Raw genomic sequence first — 19821 nt, 5'->3', positions numbered from 1 at the left:
CCGGGAATATGGACAGACAGAAAAACAGACCAAGTCAGAGGCACACACTCTGACCTAGACAAAGAGAAGCAAGCAAGCAGACTTAGGGACCCAGAGACTATGAAGATGCAAGAGAGATGGTGACAGAACACTGGCAACGCAGGACAGAGGGGAAAATAAAGTGAAACAGAATCAGAGATGGAAATAAGAAAAAGAAAGAGAGGCACAGGGACCCCTGATGACATAAGCATAGAGAACCCTAGGCTCAAAGGATAAAGGAGAGAGTCTGAGGGAGGGAGGCAAGAGGAAGAGGGCAGAGGTGTGAGCGAAGTCAGTTTTCACACCCTCCTGCTCCCATCCCAGTAAAGTACCTTGTTATGTGCAGGGCTCAGATCCAATATTTCTCTTTGTCTCATCCTTTCCAAGGGCTCAGGTGGCGTCTGAGAGGATTTGCTGGCCAGGCTCTTCCTCTGGCTAGATAACATTTGCCACCTTAGGGGAGCGATCCTATCCTAAGCTAATAATGATAAACTTGAACCCCACTCTACACCAGCACATAAACACACACACACACACACACACACACACCCCTCTTCCTGCCCTAGGGAGGTCCTTGGTTCCATCTCACCCCTAACTCATCATAAGTACCCACTCTCAGCCTCACCTCTCCAAGGTGGTAAAATGGGCATTGGAACACTGAGCAGGGATAGAAAGAGGGAAAATTAATGACTTGTGGACGTGAACATCAGAGATGATGAAGCAGCTCTGGAAGGTGATTAAAGAAGAGATGGTCTGGAAAGACTAAGTACCAGACAGGAGTGTGGGAATAAGAAGATAAGAGGAACCAAGAACCAAGGGAGGAAGAGAGAGAGGTGTTCAAGCTCTGACCAAAGCAGGCCAGAGAAGTTAGAGGAGTGGTGAGCCAACTTGGATTGGTCCTCTGGATCTGGCCAGGAACCCTGCCTCCAATGTTAGTGCTCTGATTTCCCATCTTTGAAGTGTCTCCGTGGCCTTGAGTGAGGTTTCTCGGGGTCTTTGCATTCTTGGTTGTGCTTAGCCTTTTCTTTTGAAGATACAGTGAGAGGAAACTTGGAGCCCATCTAGCCTTCAGCCTTCCCTGACCTTGGACACAGTATAGGACAATGGAGCCAGTGTCCCTGATGTCACTATGTTTCCAGCTCACATGTGGATGGAGAAGAGAGCAGGTGCCAGCTTAGAGGACCCAGCCTGGTGCCCCCAGCCCAGAGAGCCCAGTGAGGGAGTCAGGCCCAGAAGGGAGACTGGAGCCCAGTAGAACTGTGGGTGGACATTCAGACAGGGCTGTGCTGAACTAGCCAACTTGGAATGTGCCATCAAAGGTCCTACACTGGAATGTGCACCACGGAGGCTGGAATGTGCAAATCACAGGTCCCACGCTGCCCTGGAAGATAGGTCTGGGCCTGGGTGGGAAAGGGGCTGTAGCAGATGTTGTTGTTAGTGCCCCGTGTCCTTCCAGCCCACTTTTGTGTCCAGCTGCTGCTGCGGTGGACAGTTCTGACACATCCTCTCTTCTGCCAGAGGATTTCCTCAGCCCCTGCCCGGCAGCCTGGAAGTATCAGGAGCTTAACTCTCCCAAAGGGCAAACCTCAGTCAACAAGGGATGGCACTGGCAGAATTACTTTATCACTCAGGGGGGAATTCTGATCGGTGATCTGTATGGCTCATCAGAGTGGTCCCAGGAGGACTGAGCTGTAAGTAGCCGAAGTGGGCCCCTCAATTCAATTTCCCCTTCTCATTGCTCCCTCACTCTTACTCAGCCCCTAAAATAATGCTTACATCCAAGTCCTTGTCTCATGATATGTATTCAGAGAGCATAAATAACACAAGTGCTGTCTTTCTGTGACCTTCAGAGCCAGAGTCAAAGTCAGTCCCCTTAGGGCTGGGCTAAGATAAGAAGTATTGGAAAGGGACTTCCCTGGTGGTCCAGTGGCTAAGACTCCCAATGCCGGGGGCCCTGGGTTTGATCCCTGGTCAGGGAACTAGATCCCACATGCTGCAACTAAGAATTTGCATATTGCAACTAAAAATCCTGAGTGCCACAACTAAGACCTGGTGCAGCCAGCCAAATAAATAAATATTAATTTAAAAAAAAGTGTTGGAAGGCTTTATTCCTGACTGCTGGTTGGTAGGTGATCAAGTGTTTGTTGGAAGGGGTCATTATCATCTAGGGAAGGAAAAGCAACCACCAGCTCTACCTGCCAGATGTTGGAGAGGCCAGGGTGGACTTGTTAACAGCAAGCTTACGTAGGTCTCCAACAGACAGTCATGAACAGTTGTAACTGGGAAGGAAGCTCAGGGGTTACCTGATCTAACTTTCCAGCAATTTGGGAATTCCCTTTACAACCTCTCTGACACTTGCTTAAACACCTTTAGTGACAGGGAACTCACTACCTTTACAAGTAAGAATTGTCCATTCTTGGATAGCTATTAGAAAGTTCTTATGCTAAATGGTCATTGGCTTCCTTGAGTCTTCTCCATACTGGACCTAGTTTGTCCTTTGTACTTCTATATCTCATCTTTCTACCCATGGTTGCTCCAGATATTCTAAGGCCAACCATGTCTACTATATCATCTCTTCTCTAGGCCAAAAATTCTTATTGCCTTATAGTTCTTCAAATGACTCAATCTTCTGAGCCTCCTCATCCTGGACCCCTCCACCAGGGAACATTGTGATTTGTCAACATTCCTCTTTCAGTGTGGTGCCCCAATGATGCTTCGGAGTAGTATGAGCAGCGCAGAATGTATTTTTCACTACGATGACCCTAAGTACTTTTCCACTATTGATTTCTAGAATTATAATTTTTTGGCAGGTATACAACACTGTTGACTCAACTGAAGACACTAAATATCTGTGCTTTTGATTTTTTTTAAGATTTGTTTATTTATTTTTGGCTGTGCTGCATCTTTGTTGATGTGCAGGGGCTTTCTCTAGTTGCAGGAGCAGGGGCTACTCTTCACTGCTATGTGTGGGCTTCTCATTGTAGTGGCTTCTCTTGTTGCAGAGAACAGGCTCTAGGCACGCATACTTCAGTATTTGCAGCTCTAGAGTGCTGGCTTGTTAATTGTGGCACATAAGCCTAGTTGCTCTGCAGCATGTGGGATCTTCCCGGACCAGGAATTGAACTCATGTCCCCTGCATTGGTAGGCAGATTTTTTAACCCCTGGATCACCAGGGAAGCCCCTCTTGCTCTTTTTTCTGGGTAACAGCAACTCTTCCCCCACTTGCCATTCTCAAATGGGTCTGGTGTAATTGCCAACCCCCAAACCCTGTACCTATTACCATGGGTTTGGACCCACGACCAAGGCTCAGCCAAGAAATGAGTATCCTTTCCCTGGTCACAGTAATTGTTTCAATGAGCTCATCACCCAAGCCAGGCCAATCAGATTCCTTCCCTGGGATTTATTATATAGATCTAGAAGGGAGAGCTCTACCTGTGGATTTGCTAAACTGGGATGATGTGCAGAACTCTCTGTGCTACACCAACATACACATCAAAGTTTATAGTGAAAAAAAGACTGAAGATACTGTTTGAGTCCTTAGATCTAGCCGGCCTTGAGGCCAGCTCCATTTCTGTTCTTTCCCATCAGTGTCCCTTTATAGTTTAATCTAGTTTGAGTCTAGCTTCTGTTAATTCCTTTCTCAAATTCATGGATTTTTCCCTCAGCTGTGCTACCTATTGACAAGCCCATTGAAGGAATTCATCTTTGATATCATGTGTGTTTTATTTCTAGCATTTCCTTTCCGCTTTCTATTTATTTTATTTGGCTGCGCCGGTCTTAGTTGTAGCACACAGAATCTTCGATATTCATTGTGGCATCAGAATCTTTAGTTGCAGCATGTGGGATCTAGTTCCCTGACCAGAAACTGAACCCGGGCCCCCTGCACTGGGAGCATGGAGTCAGCCAGGGAAATCCCTCCATTTGGCTTTCTTATCGTTTCTGTGTTTGTGCCAAAATTCCCCCTTTGTTCATGTAAGCTGCCAACTTTTTTCCAACAGACTGTTTAACATACTAAGTTGTTTCTATTTTTAAAGTTCCTGTCTGATGGTTTCAATATCTGTGTCATTTGCGAGTCTAGCTCTGTTGATGTATCTTTTGACAATGGATTGGATTTTTTTCTTTGTTGACTTTTTGTATGTTTTGTAAATTCTTATTATCTATCCTGTGTAGAACAGCAGAGAATGAGGTAAACGATATTTATGCCTGGAAAGGGTCATGCCTCTTCTGTCAGCAAGTTGGTCTGAGGGGTGGGCGCAAGATGGAATTAATCTAGTTAGAAGTCAGGCAGGGTTTGGATTTTGTTGTTGCTGTCATTATCTCAGCGCATCACAGACAAATCCTTCTAGTGATGGCTGCTTAGAGTGGAGACCACCTGTCAGTGGGTTTTTTCTATATTCCTGCTCCACCCTTACCTTTTCAGCCATCCCAGCATGCCAGCCCCTCTACCTGGAGGAGACGCCCATTCCTTGCTCCTTGGTGCTAAGCTCATGGGGGTTAGAGCGGGGTCTCTGACATCCGACTTCCGCTTCAGTCTTAGGCAGGTCCTATGTGAGTTTCAAGAGGGGGCTTTCTCAGTATTTCTGCTCCTGCTCCCAGTGATGGCCAAACTCCACCTCCTACCTGTGGTTGGTTTTGGGTCAATCTTTCTTCCCTTTCCCCCAACAGAACAGACCTTGGCTTGAATTTTCAGTCTGAGATAGTTCCCTGCTTCTCCCCTTGAAGTAGAGGGCTTTTGCTTCTGTTTTCCCAAAAAAATCAATGGGTTTTCAAGTGTCAAAGAAGGACAAGGTTTTTTACCCCTCACCTAGAAGTAGATGAGGGCTTCCCTGGTTGCTCACTGGTAAAGAATCCACCTGCCAATGCAGGAGACACGGGTTCGATCCCTGGGTCAGGAAGATCCCCTGGAGGAGGAAATGGCAACCCACTCCAGTATTCTTGCTTGGGAAATCCCATGGACAGAGCGCTTGACGGGCTACAGTCCATGGGGTTGCAAAGAGTTGGATATGACTTAGCGACTAAATGAAAACAATAACAAGCAAAACTCTGTTGCCCCTTCCTCAGTAACTTAAGGCTGTTGATTACTGGAGAAAAGAATTGTGGGAGCAGCTGAGGCCTTTTTCCTTCCCCCAGCAGCTGACTTAATCAATATATGCTTGCACAACCAAAGAGGAAAGCTCTCTCTCATTTCCTGCCCTGCTCTCACTTTTTCTCAGGAACCTCAGGGGGAGCCAGTAAAATAAAGTGTGCCTGTGAATATATAAACTCCCCTGTGTCTGGAACGGTCTCCAGCTACCGTAAACTGACATGCTAGCCCATGACACCCTACCTTTTAAACATTGTTAAAATTTTTGTTGGTTTCATCTTCCCTGCTTGTATGACAGCCACCCCTGTTTCCTGTGCTCTGCTAAAGTTGAAACAGTTCTTGTGTGTGTGTCTCTCTCTCTTGAAGAGGCTTTACTTGGTTGCCTGGTGACCTCAGCTTTCTGAGGGCTCAAGAAAAGCTGTGATTTTGTAGATTATCTGGCTATTCCTCATTGTTAAGGTGGCAGTGATGTTTTCTTGCAGCATTGTTCATCCTCAGTAGAAATACAAGTCCTCAAGTCACTATCACCTCTTAGGGAACTGCAACCACCTCACAGCTGGTGCCTGCACCCAATTTTGTTCCCCTTCGTGCTACATCCAGCATAAGTACTAAAATTTTGTAACCATCAGAAACTAAAAGGGGCTGCAAATTAGCTATATAATCTGAAACCTAGGTTACAGTGTACACACGTACTGTCGTGTCCAACTGTTTGCGACCCTACGTGCTGTAGCCCGCCAGGTTCCTCTGCCCTTCAGATTCTTCAAGAAAGAATACTGAAGTGGGTTTCCATTTCCTCCTCCAGGGGATTTTCCCGAGCCAGGGATCAAACAAGCATCTCCTGTGTCTCCTGCATTGGCAGGCAGATTCTTTACCACTGAGCCACCAAAGAAGCCCAGGTTATGATGTACCAGTTATCTGTTGCTGAGTAACAATCCAACCCAAACCATAGTGGCTTAAACCATGACATTTACTCTGTTCATGAATCTATAGGGTTTGCAGGGACAGCTTGTCTCTATTCCACTTGGAGTCAGCTGGGGTGGTTTGAAGGCTGAGCCTGAACTTGTTTGAATCACTGGGGTGAAAAGACTCAAACAACTGGAGGCTAACCTGTGGGAGCCCCTCTGGCTCTCTGCCAGGCCTCTCTTGTATGGAGGCTTCGAGGCTGCCAGACTTCTCACATGCTGGCTCAGAACTACCAAGGAACATTTTGAGAGAGAAAGACAGAGATCCCAGGTGGAATGTTTTTATGACCTCGCCTCAGAAGTCACATTATTTGTGCTGTGCTCTATTAGCAGGGCAGTTACATAGGTCTAACCAGGCTCCAGGGGAGGGAATATTGACCCCACATCTCAGCGGAAGAGTGTCCAGACCACACTGTAAGATGAACGTGTGGGATGTGATATACTGATAATGGCCATCATTGGAAAATACAAGCTGCAGTACATGATTCTATTTGTTCTATAGTAGAGAAAAAATAACTTCAAAGAAATCAAGCTAGAAAATAAAAACACAGAAAACCCACAAAGCCATCTGATTGCGTTATTTCATGTCGACAGATCATTGCCAAGTGTGAATTTATGTTCCCCTCATCAATTTAAACATGTCAAACCCATGGCAGCTATAATCATCTTTCTAGATGCAATTCTGATCCTGTCACTGCCCCTCTTAAAATGACCCTTTAGCTCCCTGTTGCTCCCCAGATAAATTCCAAACTCCTGAACATGGCTTATAAGCCCTTCACACTTGGCCTTGTTTATTAATTTCCAACCTCACCTTCGATGCTGCCTCCCTTGTCCCTTATGCGCTAGCTACCTTGAACCACTTGCCAGTATCCAAACTTTCTTTGGCCTTCTGTACTTGCTGTTTTCCTCTTCTGGGACTCTTCTCTGCCACCAGGCTCTTAGGCCTCTCATCCCTCCAGCTGCTACTCTTTTTTCTGGACTCCGCTTCCCTGACTCGATCTTCCTCCTACCCGCCACCTAACTGGCCTAGGGCTCTCATCTCTCCTTCCCATATGCTCTCAAAGCACTCCATCCCTGTGCCCCCAGTACCGGTTAACCAGGCTGCACCACCTCCTCCATCGACCCACGTGGGAAGAGAGTTTTATTTTATTCCCCACTGTGTGCAGTGCTTGAAGCTTGGCAGGGGCTCAACAAACATTGGTAGAGAAATGAATCTGAGCCTTAAATAGCCCACTAGGTTCAAGTAAACAGCCCTCCCACAAGCCTGAGATAGCTACGGCAGGGTCCTGTCTTGAATGTTATAACCGAGGTAGGGCCAAAGCTGGTTGGGAGAGTTTGGAATTTTCAGGAAAATATCAGCTATTTTATGTGGTTGGAGCTGTTCCTAGCTTTGGGGGACTCATTCCAAGGCAAGGCCAGGGAGTAGCTCCAGGACATCTTTCCTCTTCCCCCAACAGTCCTGGTGGGCAGGCCTGCCTGACAGGGACACACCTCGGCAACAGCTGGTAGGATGTTTGTTTACTTGCTGTGCTCCATCCAGAGCCTATTTCTGGAGCAGGTACTGGACACAAGCCTGTGCCATTCCAGCACTGATCTTGCCAAGCCCTGAGCCAGGAGAGACGGTGGCAATCACTTACCTTATCTCCCTGGCTCCAACCCAACCTTCTTTGGATGTACCCAGTCATGACCTTTCTGTCCTGCTGGGAATTGCCCTTCTCTGCTGCTAAGGTTTAGCAGTAAATATTGCTCCATGTGCTCGTTCTGTTTCATTAAGGACAAGAGGAAGGAAGAAAGTCAAGGGTGATAAGAAAGGCTCTCTCAACTCATAAATTTTACTGATTTGAGGAAGTCTTAACTGGAGTTCCTTGGGAGTTCCCAGGGTCAAAGGAAACAGATCAGCATTTTTGGCCAATAGAATTTTTCCTATGGTTAGTCTCATTTCTGAAAGGGAACTGGAATACTACGAGGTCATTTGACTACTTTACAATCCCACAGTAAGCCACAGCATGGATAAAGATTGCACCCAAGACTCTTGGTTTCAAATTTAGGACTGATACATCCATTGCCTAAGTTAAATTTATATTAAAAAGCTAGATTTGGAAACTAATATCAAATTTTTTTTTGGTAAATAGTTTCACCTTGTTTTTAGACTGATCACTTAAGCTGTCAGCTCTAAACCAGTTAAGAAACCACAGTTACAAACCACTGGACTCCCTCTGTGGAAGCCTGTCTCTGCTGAAGAGTGAAGCGAAAGGGCAGCCAGAGATCCAGGGCCTTCCCCTCACACCAGCCCCCAGTTGTCACCCTGAGCTAAACGCCTTTCAGTCCGACAGTCCCTTCTCAGTTCCTCTAAATCAACTCCACCTTTTTTCACACTAAGATTCTTGTCACTTAGGTCGAAAATGGGAGGAAGGGAAAAGGCAAAGTTGGAATCCTGCCTGAATGAGAGTAACACTGTTTTCTGGTTCAGAAGCATTCTCTAACCAACAATGAGCAGCTGCTCTTTGGGAGAATATTTCAGACCTCACTGCTTTTCTTCTTAAATTGTTACTGAGAAAAAATAACTTTGTTTATCATGCAAGGAAAAGGAAAATCTTTTTTTTTTCCCCTTTCCTTTTTAAACCTATCCATTCATCTGAAAGCCATCATATGGCTCTGTAGGAAGAGTGAGGGCTGGCAACTGAACCAGGCAGAATCCTTTGCAAGCTTAGTCCAGGACCAGATGATTGTCAGTGTCTGGCTTCCTCCAAGTGTCTGGGGAACAGAGGGTCACTCACTTTGTCAAAGATATCCTACTAATAAAAGGGAGTAGGAATAAAGTTAACACCATAGTCAGTGGTAAAAAAGGAAAATAAGTCAGGAAATTATGACAAAAATATTCATATAACCTGGTTGGTTCCCATCCTTTTGGACAAAGCAAAATTTCTAAATCTACTTGATTTAGAAATGAGCAAATGTTTGCTGGAGATTTTTATGGCCACCTGTTTATCATTAGGGATTTGGAACCTATTACCCAAAAAGAAGCTCCACTGGAGCCATAACCCCAGAGCTCCTACCCTCATAGCACTGAAGTTTGGCTTGTCAGAGGGCACATGTTAAAAAAGGGATCTTCACTGGTGGTCCAGTGGTTGAGAATCTGCCTGCCAATACAGGGGACACCAGTTCGATCCCCACTGTGGGAAATCCTACATGTCGAGGGGCAACTAAGCCCATGTGCCACAACTACTGAAGCCCACGTGACCTAGAGCCTGTGCCCCACAAGAGAAGCCACTGCAAAGAGAAGCCCACACACTGAAATTAGAGAGTAGACCTCTTCTCTGCAACCAGAGAAAGCCTGCTCACAGCAACGAAGACCCAGCACAGCCATAAATAAATAAATATATTTTTTAAAAAAACAGTAATCTGGCAGAGGTTATCAGCTCTCCTGCACTGACGTGTGTTTGTCTTTAACTCCTCACTGCCTGGAAGCACCTCTCTGGGAGGAATCGGGTTAATAACACCACACACACAGCTAGTTTGATGAGAAGAGTTTTATGTGGGCAATACAAACTGAACAAGAACACTATAAACAAGGAAGGAAGCACAGGCTCAGCCAGGAAAGCGGCCACAAGGAACAGGCGTGGAATTAATTCAGGAGCGATTTCAAATACCAACACCATATTTACATGTCTAATTTGGAACCTGGCTCTTTTTAAGCATCAGAGGAAGTTAGGGGAGAAACTGCATGAGATTAAAAATATATATACATATATACACAGAGACACCAACATTTTCACACTTCTTTCGTTCATTTTCCCCATAGGAAACAAGTCAGACGAAGGAAAAGCCCAGCCTCTTTTTCCTAAAATCCTTATATTTATTATGGAGTTGGCAGAGAAGCCCCAACTGGGGCTTGGATTCAAGGAGGCAGACTTCACTCTCTTTGACCCTACACACCTCTGACAGTTTACCAATGGAACACTTGGAACATGGCAGGAACGTTCAGAAGAGGCAAGAGAAAGTACAGCTCATTTAACTTATGCATTATACATAAGGGCATCAGTATTTCCAAATACCTTCACACTTCATCCTTTACTAGGTTCTTAGACTTCTCACCAGCAGCAACAGAGCTCAGACAAGCTGTGAGACACAGAGTAAGGTGGTACTTTGATCCAGTGCGCACTGGCTCAGTCACTTTACTCAAGACAGTCTCACACATGCCAGGCCCTGGCAAATCCTCGGGGGGCAGTGGCTTCATGCTTGGTGGAGTGGAAGGTTGGGCTTTTTCCCTCCCTAGATACCTCCTTGCTGCCATCATCAGCGCCAATGTTGCTCCGTTGTTCCCTCTGGACCCAAGACAGCTGCTGGGTGTGTCTATGTGTAATTTATTGTTCTGCTGCTGTTGGCTCGTCCCCCGGCGCTGGCTTCTCAACCTGTGACTCTGGAGGAATCAGATACTGGACCTCCTCTGTACTGATGGCTACCTTATCTGGCTGGAGCCACCTCTTGAAATGTTCCAAGGTGCTAGGAAAGAAGAGGAGGAAAGTGTAACTGCATCAGACTTCACTGACTAATTACTTAATGATTATCTCAGATACTCCAAGACTGCCTTCCCACCCACCACCAATTTCTTCCTACAGCTGTTTTTCACTGCTAACACCGGGTGGGGGGCACAAATACTCCTCTGACAGCTGTGCATCCTGGCAGCTCCAAGGTATAATTTACCCCCTAGTGGGCACTTGGGCAATAAGCAGCACTAGGCCCCCTTCAAATGCAGTTTCTGAAGACTTGATGAGAACAGCTGAAGAGCCTACACCTATCTGGTCTTTTTTCCTCCAAAGTGGAGAGAAGAGAAATTTTCAAGAGGAGGAAACATTTCAAATAAATACCAAATTACTGCATATTAAGTTGCTTCAGTTGTGTTCAACTCTTGTGACCCCATGGACTGTAGCCCGCCAGGCTCCTGTCCATGGGGATTTTCCAGGCAAGAATACTAGAGTGGGTTGCCATGCCCTTCTCCAGGGCATCTTCCCAACCCAGGGACTGAACCCATGTTTCTTATGTCTTCTATACTGGTAAGGCAGAAACCTGAGCATCCTGGTATCTCTGATACCTGAAGTAGTCTGAGGCTCAATTATACTTAAAGCACTTAGTTGCACCAAGTATGGTTTTTTGGGTGTTTTTGTTTATTTAGTTCATTCTATAGCAAGATGCCAAGATGGAAACATCTGAGTGGCAATGTCCCCCAGAAAGGAATGGCCACTATGCCAGGGAGCTCTTTTTTGTTTGGATCTGTGGGAAGGAGGAGGGCTTCCCTGGTAGCTCAGCTGGTAAAGAATCCACCTGTAATGTGGGAGACCCTGGTTCGACTCCTGGGTTGGGAAGATCCCCTGGAGAAGGGGTAGTCTATCCACTCCAGTATTCTTGGGCTTCTCTGGTAGCTCATCTGGTGGATGGTAAATATCCACCTGCAATGCAGGAGACCTAGGTTTGATCCCTGGGTTGCGAAGATGCCTTCAAGGAGGGCATGGTAACCCACTCCAGTATTCTTGCCTGGAGAATCAATCCCATGGACAGAGGAGCCTGCCAGGCTACAGTTCATGGGGTCGCAAAGAGTCAGACATGATTGAGCGACCAAGCACAGCACAGTGGCGAGGGGGAAGTATCCCCACCTACCTTCCTTGAGCATCCAGGATCCTCCCCCAAAGGTATTAGACATTCACAGTAAAATACAAATGACTAGAAATAGTGGAAAGCTCATTCTATGCTCTTCAACAGCAAAAAGACATAAGCCAAGAAATAAGGCTGTAACCAGCAGATTTCAGACACCTACAATGGGAGAGTCATGTTGTGGACAGTATGATTTCCCAGCCCGTTGCTCCCTTGCCAAAAGCATTCGATGAGGAGGGGTCACCTATCTGGTCTTCACACACGTGAAGAAACACACAATTCCATTACAAAATAGCCTGTGCTTAAAACATACACTTTTAGGTTTAAAACCAAATGCATATCTGTTTCCTGTGCTTGTTCTGAACAGAAAGAAGCATTCCCACAGATGTAGGCTCAGGGCAACACTATGGGTATTTAATCTTCATCTGCCACACGTTTCACAAAATGGTTCCAGTTATTTCTACAAGGAAGGGAAAACCACATTATTTTAGGTGTTAATAAATACACAGAAACATGAACTTGAGTCTTGGTGCTGATCTGATTTCAGAGAAAAAGAATTCCTATTTGAGAATCATGCAAAAGAAAGTTGTCTTTGTTTCTCAGAACTGGAAAGGAAGGAAATATTAATACTAGAGGGGAGAGAATATAATACCAAATTATTAGTGGCTCAGGAATTGGTGCGTCTTCATCTTTTGTGTTTGGGTCAGTTTACTGGGAAAAGAGTAAATTTTATATTATTTTCTGAACCCTTGGAGGGTGGCTGGCCTAACCTTAGATGCCATCCTGATTTCTGAAGGATCTGGGGCCACCTTGAATATTTGAGATAATGTAAGTGAAAATACTTTGTAAGTTAAAAAACAAAATGTAACTATGAAGTTCTGTTTACATACTGTCCATGATTTCAGCAGCAGTATTCATCTAATACCATGGGACTCTGAAAATCAATGTTAATGACAGGTTGTAAACTTAGGTTAAATCATAGTCCCCTAAAACCTTGTGTTAAAATTCAGGTTTTCATTTCCCTCATTGATTTTCATTTTGAATAATTTCTTAAGTGAATTCTAAAATTCTGTTAGGAAGAATAATATTAGGAATAGTTAACACTTTGTACTGACCCTGTGCCAGGCACAAGTTCTAAGTGCTTCATACACAGTAACTCATTTAAGGCTCATAAAAACCTGAGGCGGTAAGAGCTACTACTCCTGCTTCACAGAGCAGGAAGCTGAGGCACACATGGGTTACTCACCCGGTAAGTGGAAGAGCTCCTGTGCCCAGTGTCAAGCATCATCCTGATCTTTGTGACAGAATGCCCTCTCCTCCTTTCTGCATCTGGCCCACCTGCAGACACTCTTTCCCTTTGGTACAAAACTAGAGCCCAGAGGGAACTCAATGGTCTTTCAACTCTTAAAGCACATTGTCACTTCTGCTCATCTGGCTCTGACGCTGCCTCGTTTTGTTAGGTATGTCTTCATATATATTCTTCTCTCCCCAAACTAGTTCTGAGGACCAAAAGAAGGGTCTAGAACGTCGTTACGTCTTACCCTTCATGCCCATGACATCAAGCACAGTGCCTTCACACCAGAGATGCTTAAGAAATTCATTCATTTGTGCTACACAAATTTGAGTGTCTACAATATGACAGAAACTCTGTAAGGCAGTGGAGATTCACAGGTAAGAAGACTTGGTTCCAGTTGTTGGTTGATGACTAGTTTCTCAGCTGCAGTGTGTACTTAAAAATGAAGACGATGGTTCATTCCCAACTCTGTTCAACCTGTGATCAAGATGTAGGTAGGGAATTTGCTTTGTGGCAAAAATATCCTTTCTCAAAAATTTGCCACTGGACTAAGAGCAAATAAAGCAACCTTAAAAAGGACCATTTTTAGCTCAGAAAAGCTGTTGTTGATATCAACTTATATCTGGACTCAGATGTCACTCTCCCTGACTTCTTTAGAGGAAGAGAAATGCTTCTGGTGAAACAGACTATCACCCGGCGCAGGACAAGGCATCAGTTACCTCTCATCAGAATCAAGGCCATCCACAAAGAACTCAGATGCTAACTTCTCCTGCAGGAACCGGTCCCAGCATTCCTTCTTTGCTTGGGCCAGGGTTCGAAGCATGTCCTTGGAAGTCACTTCCTGATTTAAACCTTTGATTCTTCTCAGTTTCTTCTCTGAAGAGAGAGGAAGTTGAGCTTAACAAGGAAAATTGAATATGAAACAAAAGTAATCTGAAACGCAAAATGCCAACTGAAAACTTCTTATTGATGAGTACAAACACATTTCTCTCATTTTTTTAAGGACAAATGTACATTTTTCTTTTCCCTTCACAACATCTTCACTCTACATTGTATCAAACAAGTGCTTAACTCCAAAAAATGGAAAACCATAGCTGCTCATAAATAAACTGATGGCATATTTTCTTTGAAATCACAGAAGCCCAGCAGGTATCTCTCTAAGGAAAGCTTGTTTTCCCTGGCATGTGATGTGTATACTGTTGTCTTTTTCCAACTTCTGAAAATAGTTTCTCTGAGGAGTAAATGGTTAGGTTTGTTTTGGTAACAGTGTCATAAAGTGGTTTTCAAACCTCATGAGAAAGAATCAGAGAAAATGGAGAGAGATTCAGTGGTTCATTAGACACTAAAATTAACTTGATGAGAACACAATAATAAGAGACCTTTAAGATCATGATGTGTGATTAAATTCTTGATTAAAGAAAAGGAATCTCCTAACAGTTTTTTCTGAAAGTCATTCTACCTGTGGCCTGAATGTTGGAGCCTTAATAAAAACAAACATCTTATAATCCCTGTGCGAGGGGTCCATATGGCTTCCTGATGATACATGTTTAGTTATGCTTTGCAGTTTAAGTAAGAACACAAGAAAGAGGGACTTCTCTGGTGATCCAGTGGCTAAGGATCCAAGCTCCCAATGTAGGCAGCCGAGGCTGAATCTTTAGTCAGAGAACTAGATTCTACATGGTGCAACTAAGATCAAAGATCCTGGGTGCCTCACTTAGACCTGGTGCAGTCAAATAAATATTTAAGAATAAAGAATCCAAGAAAGGGTATCACCATTTGTCTTCTGCCTTAATTTAGTCTTGCCTCCAACTATAATAAATGGGTAAATGATGGCTTTTTGGAGGGGATAGGTGGACATCAAGCCCAGGACCAACAGAAACTTTATGATTCTCAATCTGGTTTTCATTTCTAAGCAAGCCACATCAACTAGAACCCACTTATCAAAATAATCACCTTTTGGTGCTACAAGTTACTGCCAAAAGCTCACCATGTGAAAAAAAAAAAAACACCCTACAGATGATAAATGTTAAATATTTGAGGAGTTTTTTCTTTCCAGGAGGATGTGAAAAGGATTATGTATATCTCATACTGAACTGGTTAAAAGTTTTTAATTGTTGCTCTTAGTGGATTCTCTGATATAAGTTTATTTGGCAATAAAACAATCTTTATATTGTCAGACCTTGTCAAGGTGGGAAGTAGTCTTTGGGGCTGGAAAAAGTCTTCCCCTCTCTGTGTGCTGAGTCCCTAGTTAGGTGTGATCAGGTAGAAACAGGCGCCCTTGCATCCTTCAAACCTGCCTGCCATTGTCATCAGACTCTGCCACAGGCAACAGAAATGCCTCTTACTTTCTTCAGGGAAGGACATTTTAATCATCATGTTAACTGATTTTAGAAAAGATGAGTGGAATTTTAACTTTCTGAACCAGTCTTCACCAATCAAAGACACGACTGATTCCATGAAAGATTCTTCTTTTCCCAAGACACAGAGCACCAACAAGCCAGAGGATCTGGTTCTCCAGCTTCCTCAGACTGTTGCTTTTTCTCCTTACCATTGCTGAAGACAGATTCTGACTGCCACAACAGAACTGTTAACCTTCTTGGCCATTGCTGCATGGATGACTATCCTATTTCCGGTGGCTTCCCAACAAATTTCACATTACACCCTCATCTTTTTCATTAGCCATCATTCCACATGTGTTTTTCTCGTATCTTTTTTTTCTTACACATCATTAACCAAATGCTTTTTGTTTTTCCAAGACATTTCTTAGCAATATGTAAACTCTATTCTGACTCTTCTTTCTGTCCTTCCTCAAAAGCTTCTTCCAAAATTGTCTTTCCTTCTTCAAATAATTATTCCCAGGTTTGGCTTTGTGACACGTTGATGAGTTTCATGGATGTTTAATAAAACAGGATAACACGATTCTGAAGTTTGGCAATCCTGTCCAAGACTGGTATTTGTCTTTCCCCTATCAAGGGACAATCTGAATCTCTTTCCTGAGTTAGGAGTCTCTCTAAATACTTAAGGCCATAAAGATAAGTTAAGACGTGTTCAGGAAATATTTTAAAAGTGAAATGGCTAACAAGAGGAAGAATGAACTTTATGTCAGTATGTTGTTGTTTAGTCGGGAAGTTGTATCCAACTCTTGCAACCCCATGAACTGTAGCCCACCAGGCTCCTCTGTCCATGGGATTTCCCAGGCCAGAATACTAGAGTGGGTTGTCATTTTCTTCTCCAGGGGATGTTCCCGATTCAGGGATCAAACCTGAGTCTCCTGCATTGGTAGGTGGATTCTTTACCACTGAGCCACCAGGGAAGCCCATGTTATCAATATACTCCCATCCCAACAATCATTCTGTTAAATATAACAGTTTCTTAAACTGTAGCATCAGAAATCCAAATGGAGCTCTGGGGCCATGACCTTTTTCTTTCAGGAAGGCATAAGCTTTGACACTTTTAGGTAACCTGAATACATGAGCCACTAAGAGTATGTAAGAGTGTTCTGTAGAATGCCAACAAATAAAGCAAAATTTAGATGAAACAGAGGCCAGAGATGACAAAGACTGTTTCAAGGGACGTACTGAGAAAAGGGGGCTCCTTCCCAACAACCAACCTGAAACCCCCCGTAGAATTACATCTGACAGATACATGTGGTGAGAACAAAAAGAAAAATTAAGAATAGAAAACCAGATTTGATGTAACAGAACTTCAACATGCTTCCTTAAAACCTCCAGCTTTGGATTTAAACAAACAAACAAAAAAGCCATCTAACTTACCTAAAGATGCTAAATACACTTCTGAATCCTGCAAGGGAGCCCAAGGCTTTACAGCTGGCTGTGCAGCAAAGTGTGGGGCCACCCTCTTGCCTGTGCCTGCAGGGTAAGAATCCATAAAGGAGTCTGAGAATGCATTGCTGGCACTGTCCTCTTGGTCAGGATGTGGCAGGCAGGAACAGATTTCAGCCCAAAGATCTGGGCCAGATCTTGTGGTTGTAGAGTCAATGCTTTCAAACATTTTCATTTGGAATCTGAGCTGAAAAACAGAACCTCAAGTGAATAAGAACTGACTTGGGAAGGAAGGTTATAGCCTTTTAATTAATTTCTCCTAACAAAATTCAAAATGTCTTCTATTACATTCTTATGTTATAGATAAAAAGATGACAAAAGAGTAATTTTCTCTTCTGGCTTTGCACTTGGGTTGTTTTCACAATGAAGTTTGTCTTTTAAAATAGAATTTCTATTAGCCAGACACAAAAGACTGAATGATTGAACGATTCCATTTTCATGAGGTTTCTGCAGTCAAACTCAGAGACAGAAAATAAAATGGTGGTTGGGATGGGGATGGTAATGGGAGTTATTGTTTAATGGCTATAGAGTTTTAGTTTTGGAAGTTCTAGAAATGGATGGTGGTGATGGTTGTATGATAATGTTAATGCCACTGAACGATACATCTAAAAATGGTTAAAATGCTAAATGTACATTATGGATGTTTTACACATATGCCAGCACACACATAGAGGTATTTCTAGGACATTCCAGTGAGGACAACCGTCCTGCACTTTCCTCCAAAGATCTCCAAGATGCAACCACTCTGTCCTCAACCAATTAAATTCTGTTTCTAATAGGACACAGACTAAAGGTCCTGCACAGTTCCATATACAGTACAATAAAAATGCTGCTTGGTGAAAACTGTCTGTCGGAGTACTGGCCCATGGGCTCATTACATGGAGAAGCTGAGCTATATGCCTCATTTCTTATTTTTAAAAAAATAAACCAGAAAGATAGACATTTTAATCATTTCACAGATGAAAAAACTGAGGATCAGAAGCATAACCTGTCAAAGACACATTGCTGGTATAGTGAATCCTTGATTGGAAACCAGACCCCCGCCGCTCCAAAAGCCATGTTTTTACCCAATAAAACTCAGCCTGTTTGTGACTATACTGAAAATAGCATGAGCAGAGCTAAGAGGGAACAGCTACCCACAAAACCTGGGGGCTTTCATAACTATCTAGTCTAGTAGGATGAACTGAATCTCAGGAGGGACCTTTGAGATTAGGAAGGCTGCTTAGGAAAAGATCTGAATAATTTCAGGAGCGAGAGCCCAGGAAGCGCAGGGCCCGGAAGTAAAAGGCCAGATGTGACGGAGGCCCAGTATGAAATGATGTCAAGGATCACAATGAGGCTCCACTCCCATCCCGAAGTCGTCTGAACCCACCCACACCAAAACTTTGCTAGCATCAGAGCCCCGGTCCCCCGGTCCCCACTAGGAAGTACCGTCCAGAGCGGAGAAAGAACCCTCGAGTCCAGATCCGGGGCCTCAATCGCTCCAGCCTCAAGGACCGGCTAGGCAGGACGACTCAGGCCCCGAGGCACCTCTGTGGTATCTCGGAATGCGGCCGGAGCCAGGGATAGAAAACGCTGCGCAACCCTGCGCCTCTTCGCCTTACCACAACCGCCCGCAAGCAGCCCGCAAACGCTCGGCTCAGTTTCTTTGCAGGCAGCGGGGAAGAAATAAGGAGACGGAGTCTCCAGGTGACGGATCCCGGGAGTCCTCCAACCACCGCCCGACCTAGCGATGTTCTGTGTGTCGATTGGCCGAGAGGAGCTCATCTGGGTAAGGAAGTGAGCCGCATAGCGCTTCGGCAACGATGGGCGGGTCTGTTGTTGCCTGGATACGGTAGAGCGCACACCCTCCGCCCCTGTTTTCCAGGGGGCCAGGTTGATTCCACCTATATCAGTGCGTTCCAGCCGCGCGGACACCGCTTTCCAAGTGTTTCCTGCTCGGTTAGGCAAGCCCAGTTTCCAAGGCCTTGACTTTTCTTGGTTCCCGGAGCAAGTTAGTCTCAGCAGTTCTCTGGACTGATATTGCTCCCCGAAAATTTCAGACCTTCGACACGCAAATTAGAGAATTTATGTACCTTGAATGGGGGACAGAGGCGATTACTTTCTTTACTCCCACAGGAGATCCACGTCCTTTTCACCAGTTATGACGCTTTCCCACATTAATTTAGTCAATAGGCATCAAGCTCCTGCTGTGTTCCAGGCATTGTGTTAAGCGGGAATTCAAGACAGATAAGACTTGGTATGGGTCCCAGCTTTATGGCTTAAGGAGGAAGCGCCATGGAGACAGACACGTTTACAAATCACAGCAAAGAGTTACAGAGATATGACGGAAATGTGGCCAGAGTACATAAAGGAGCCAGTGGTCATGGGAGGTGTGTGTTAGAAAGGCTTTTTTTTTTTTTTTTAAAGAAGATGACCTTTGGTATCCTTCAGGGGTTTGCTGAGACATAACCCTCCCAACCTGATCTCCAATTTCCAGGGCCGATTACTCTCTCACAAAGATACATGTGAGAAAAGACAGTAGCCACCCATCTGTAGACGTAGCTTGGCTGAGGGTATAGTCTCTAGACGTGTCTGAAGCTTCTCAGTGTGGCTATGGTGGTGATAACTACCACCATGTGAAAGGGAACTACAAGGCACTCTTTTACTTACATTTATGACCATTCTTAGAATATGCAAACAGAAGGAAGTGGAAAGCAAGAAAGTTAGAAAACAAAGGAGAAAATAATAGGCAAGATTTTGCCAGTGCTTATTCATAGAGAATATATGAGGATGGGTGGTTTCCCAGAGTCCTCCAACTGCGGCCTGACCTGGTGACATGAATCTTGTAGCATCTGATGCATAGGAAGGATGACTGTCATAGATTTATGGGTGCTTCATTGAACTGCTCCATAGCCTTTCAACTCACTTATGAAGTTTTCTCTAATTTCCCGCTCACCAAAAAATACCCTCTTGATTTCAAATTTGGCCACC

General features: G+C 44.4%; 1 protein-coding gene across 6 annotated transcripts; it reads right to left on the bottom strand.

The window, feature by feature from the left end:
• Nucleotides 1–9578: 9578 nt before the first annotated feature.
• Nucleotides 9579–18589, bottom strand: CCDC32 (coiled-coil domain containing 32). Of its 6 annotated transcripts, none has more exons than XM_055436729.2 (4): nt 18453–18589; nt 16780–17035; nt 13726–13903; nt 9579–10566 (listed from the first exon to the last, which is right to left on the bottom strand). In XM_055436729.2, exons 2-4 carry the CDS (start codon nt 17021–17023, stop codon nt 10428–10430), a joined length of 561 nt encoding a protein of 186 aa, XP_055292704.2. In that variant the 5' UTR covers nt 17024–17035; nt 18453–18589; the 3' UTR covers nt 9579–10427. The 6 variants fall into 6 exon arrangements, with proteins under 6 accessions (XP_055292704.2, XP_055292709.2, XP_055292703.2 ...); XM_055436734.2 differs by having other exon boundaries at nt 13726–13882; XM_055436728.2 differs by having other exon boundaries at nt 18280–18530.
• Between the last annotated feature and the right edge of the window lie 1232 nt (nt 18590–19821).

The sequence above is a fragment of the Moschus berezovskii genome, chromosome 9, assembly GCF_049115385.1.
Source record: "Moschus berezovskii isolate FMDL1 chromosome 9, NW_MosBer_1.0, whole genome shotgun sequence".
Lineage (NCBI taxonomy): Eukaryota > Metazoa > Chordata > Mammalia > Artiodactyla > Moschidae > Moschus > Moschus berezovskii.
This window is presented reverse-complemented; position numbering and strand designations above follow the sequence as displayed.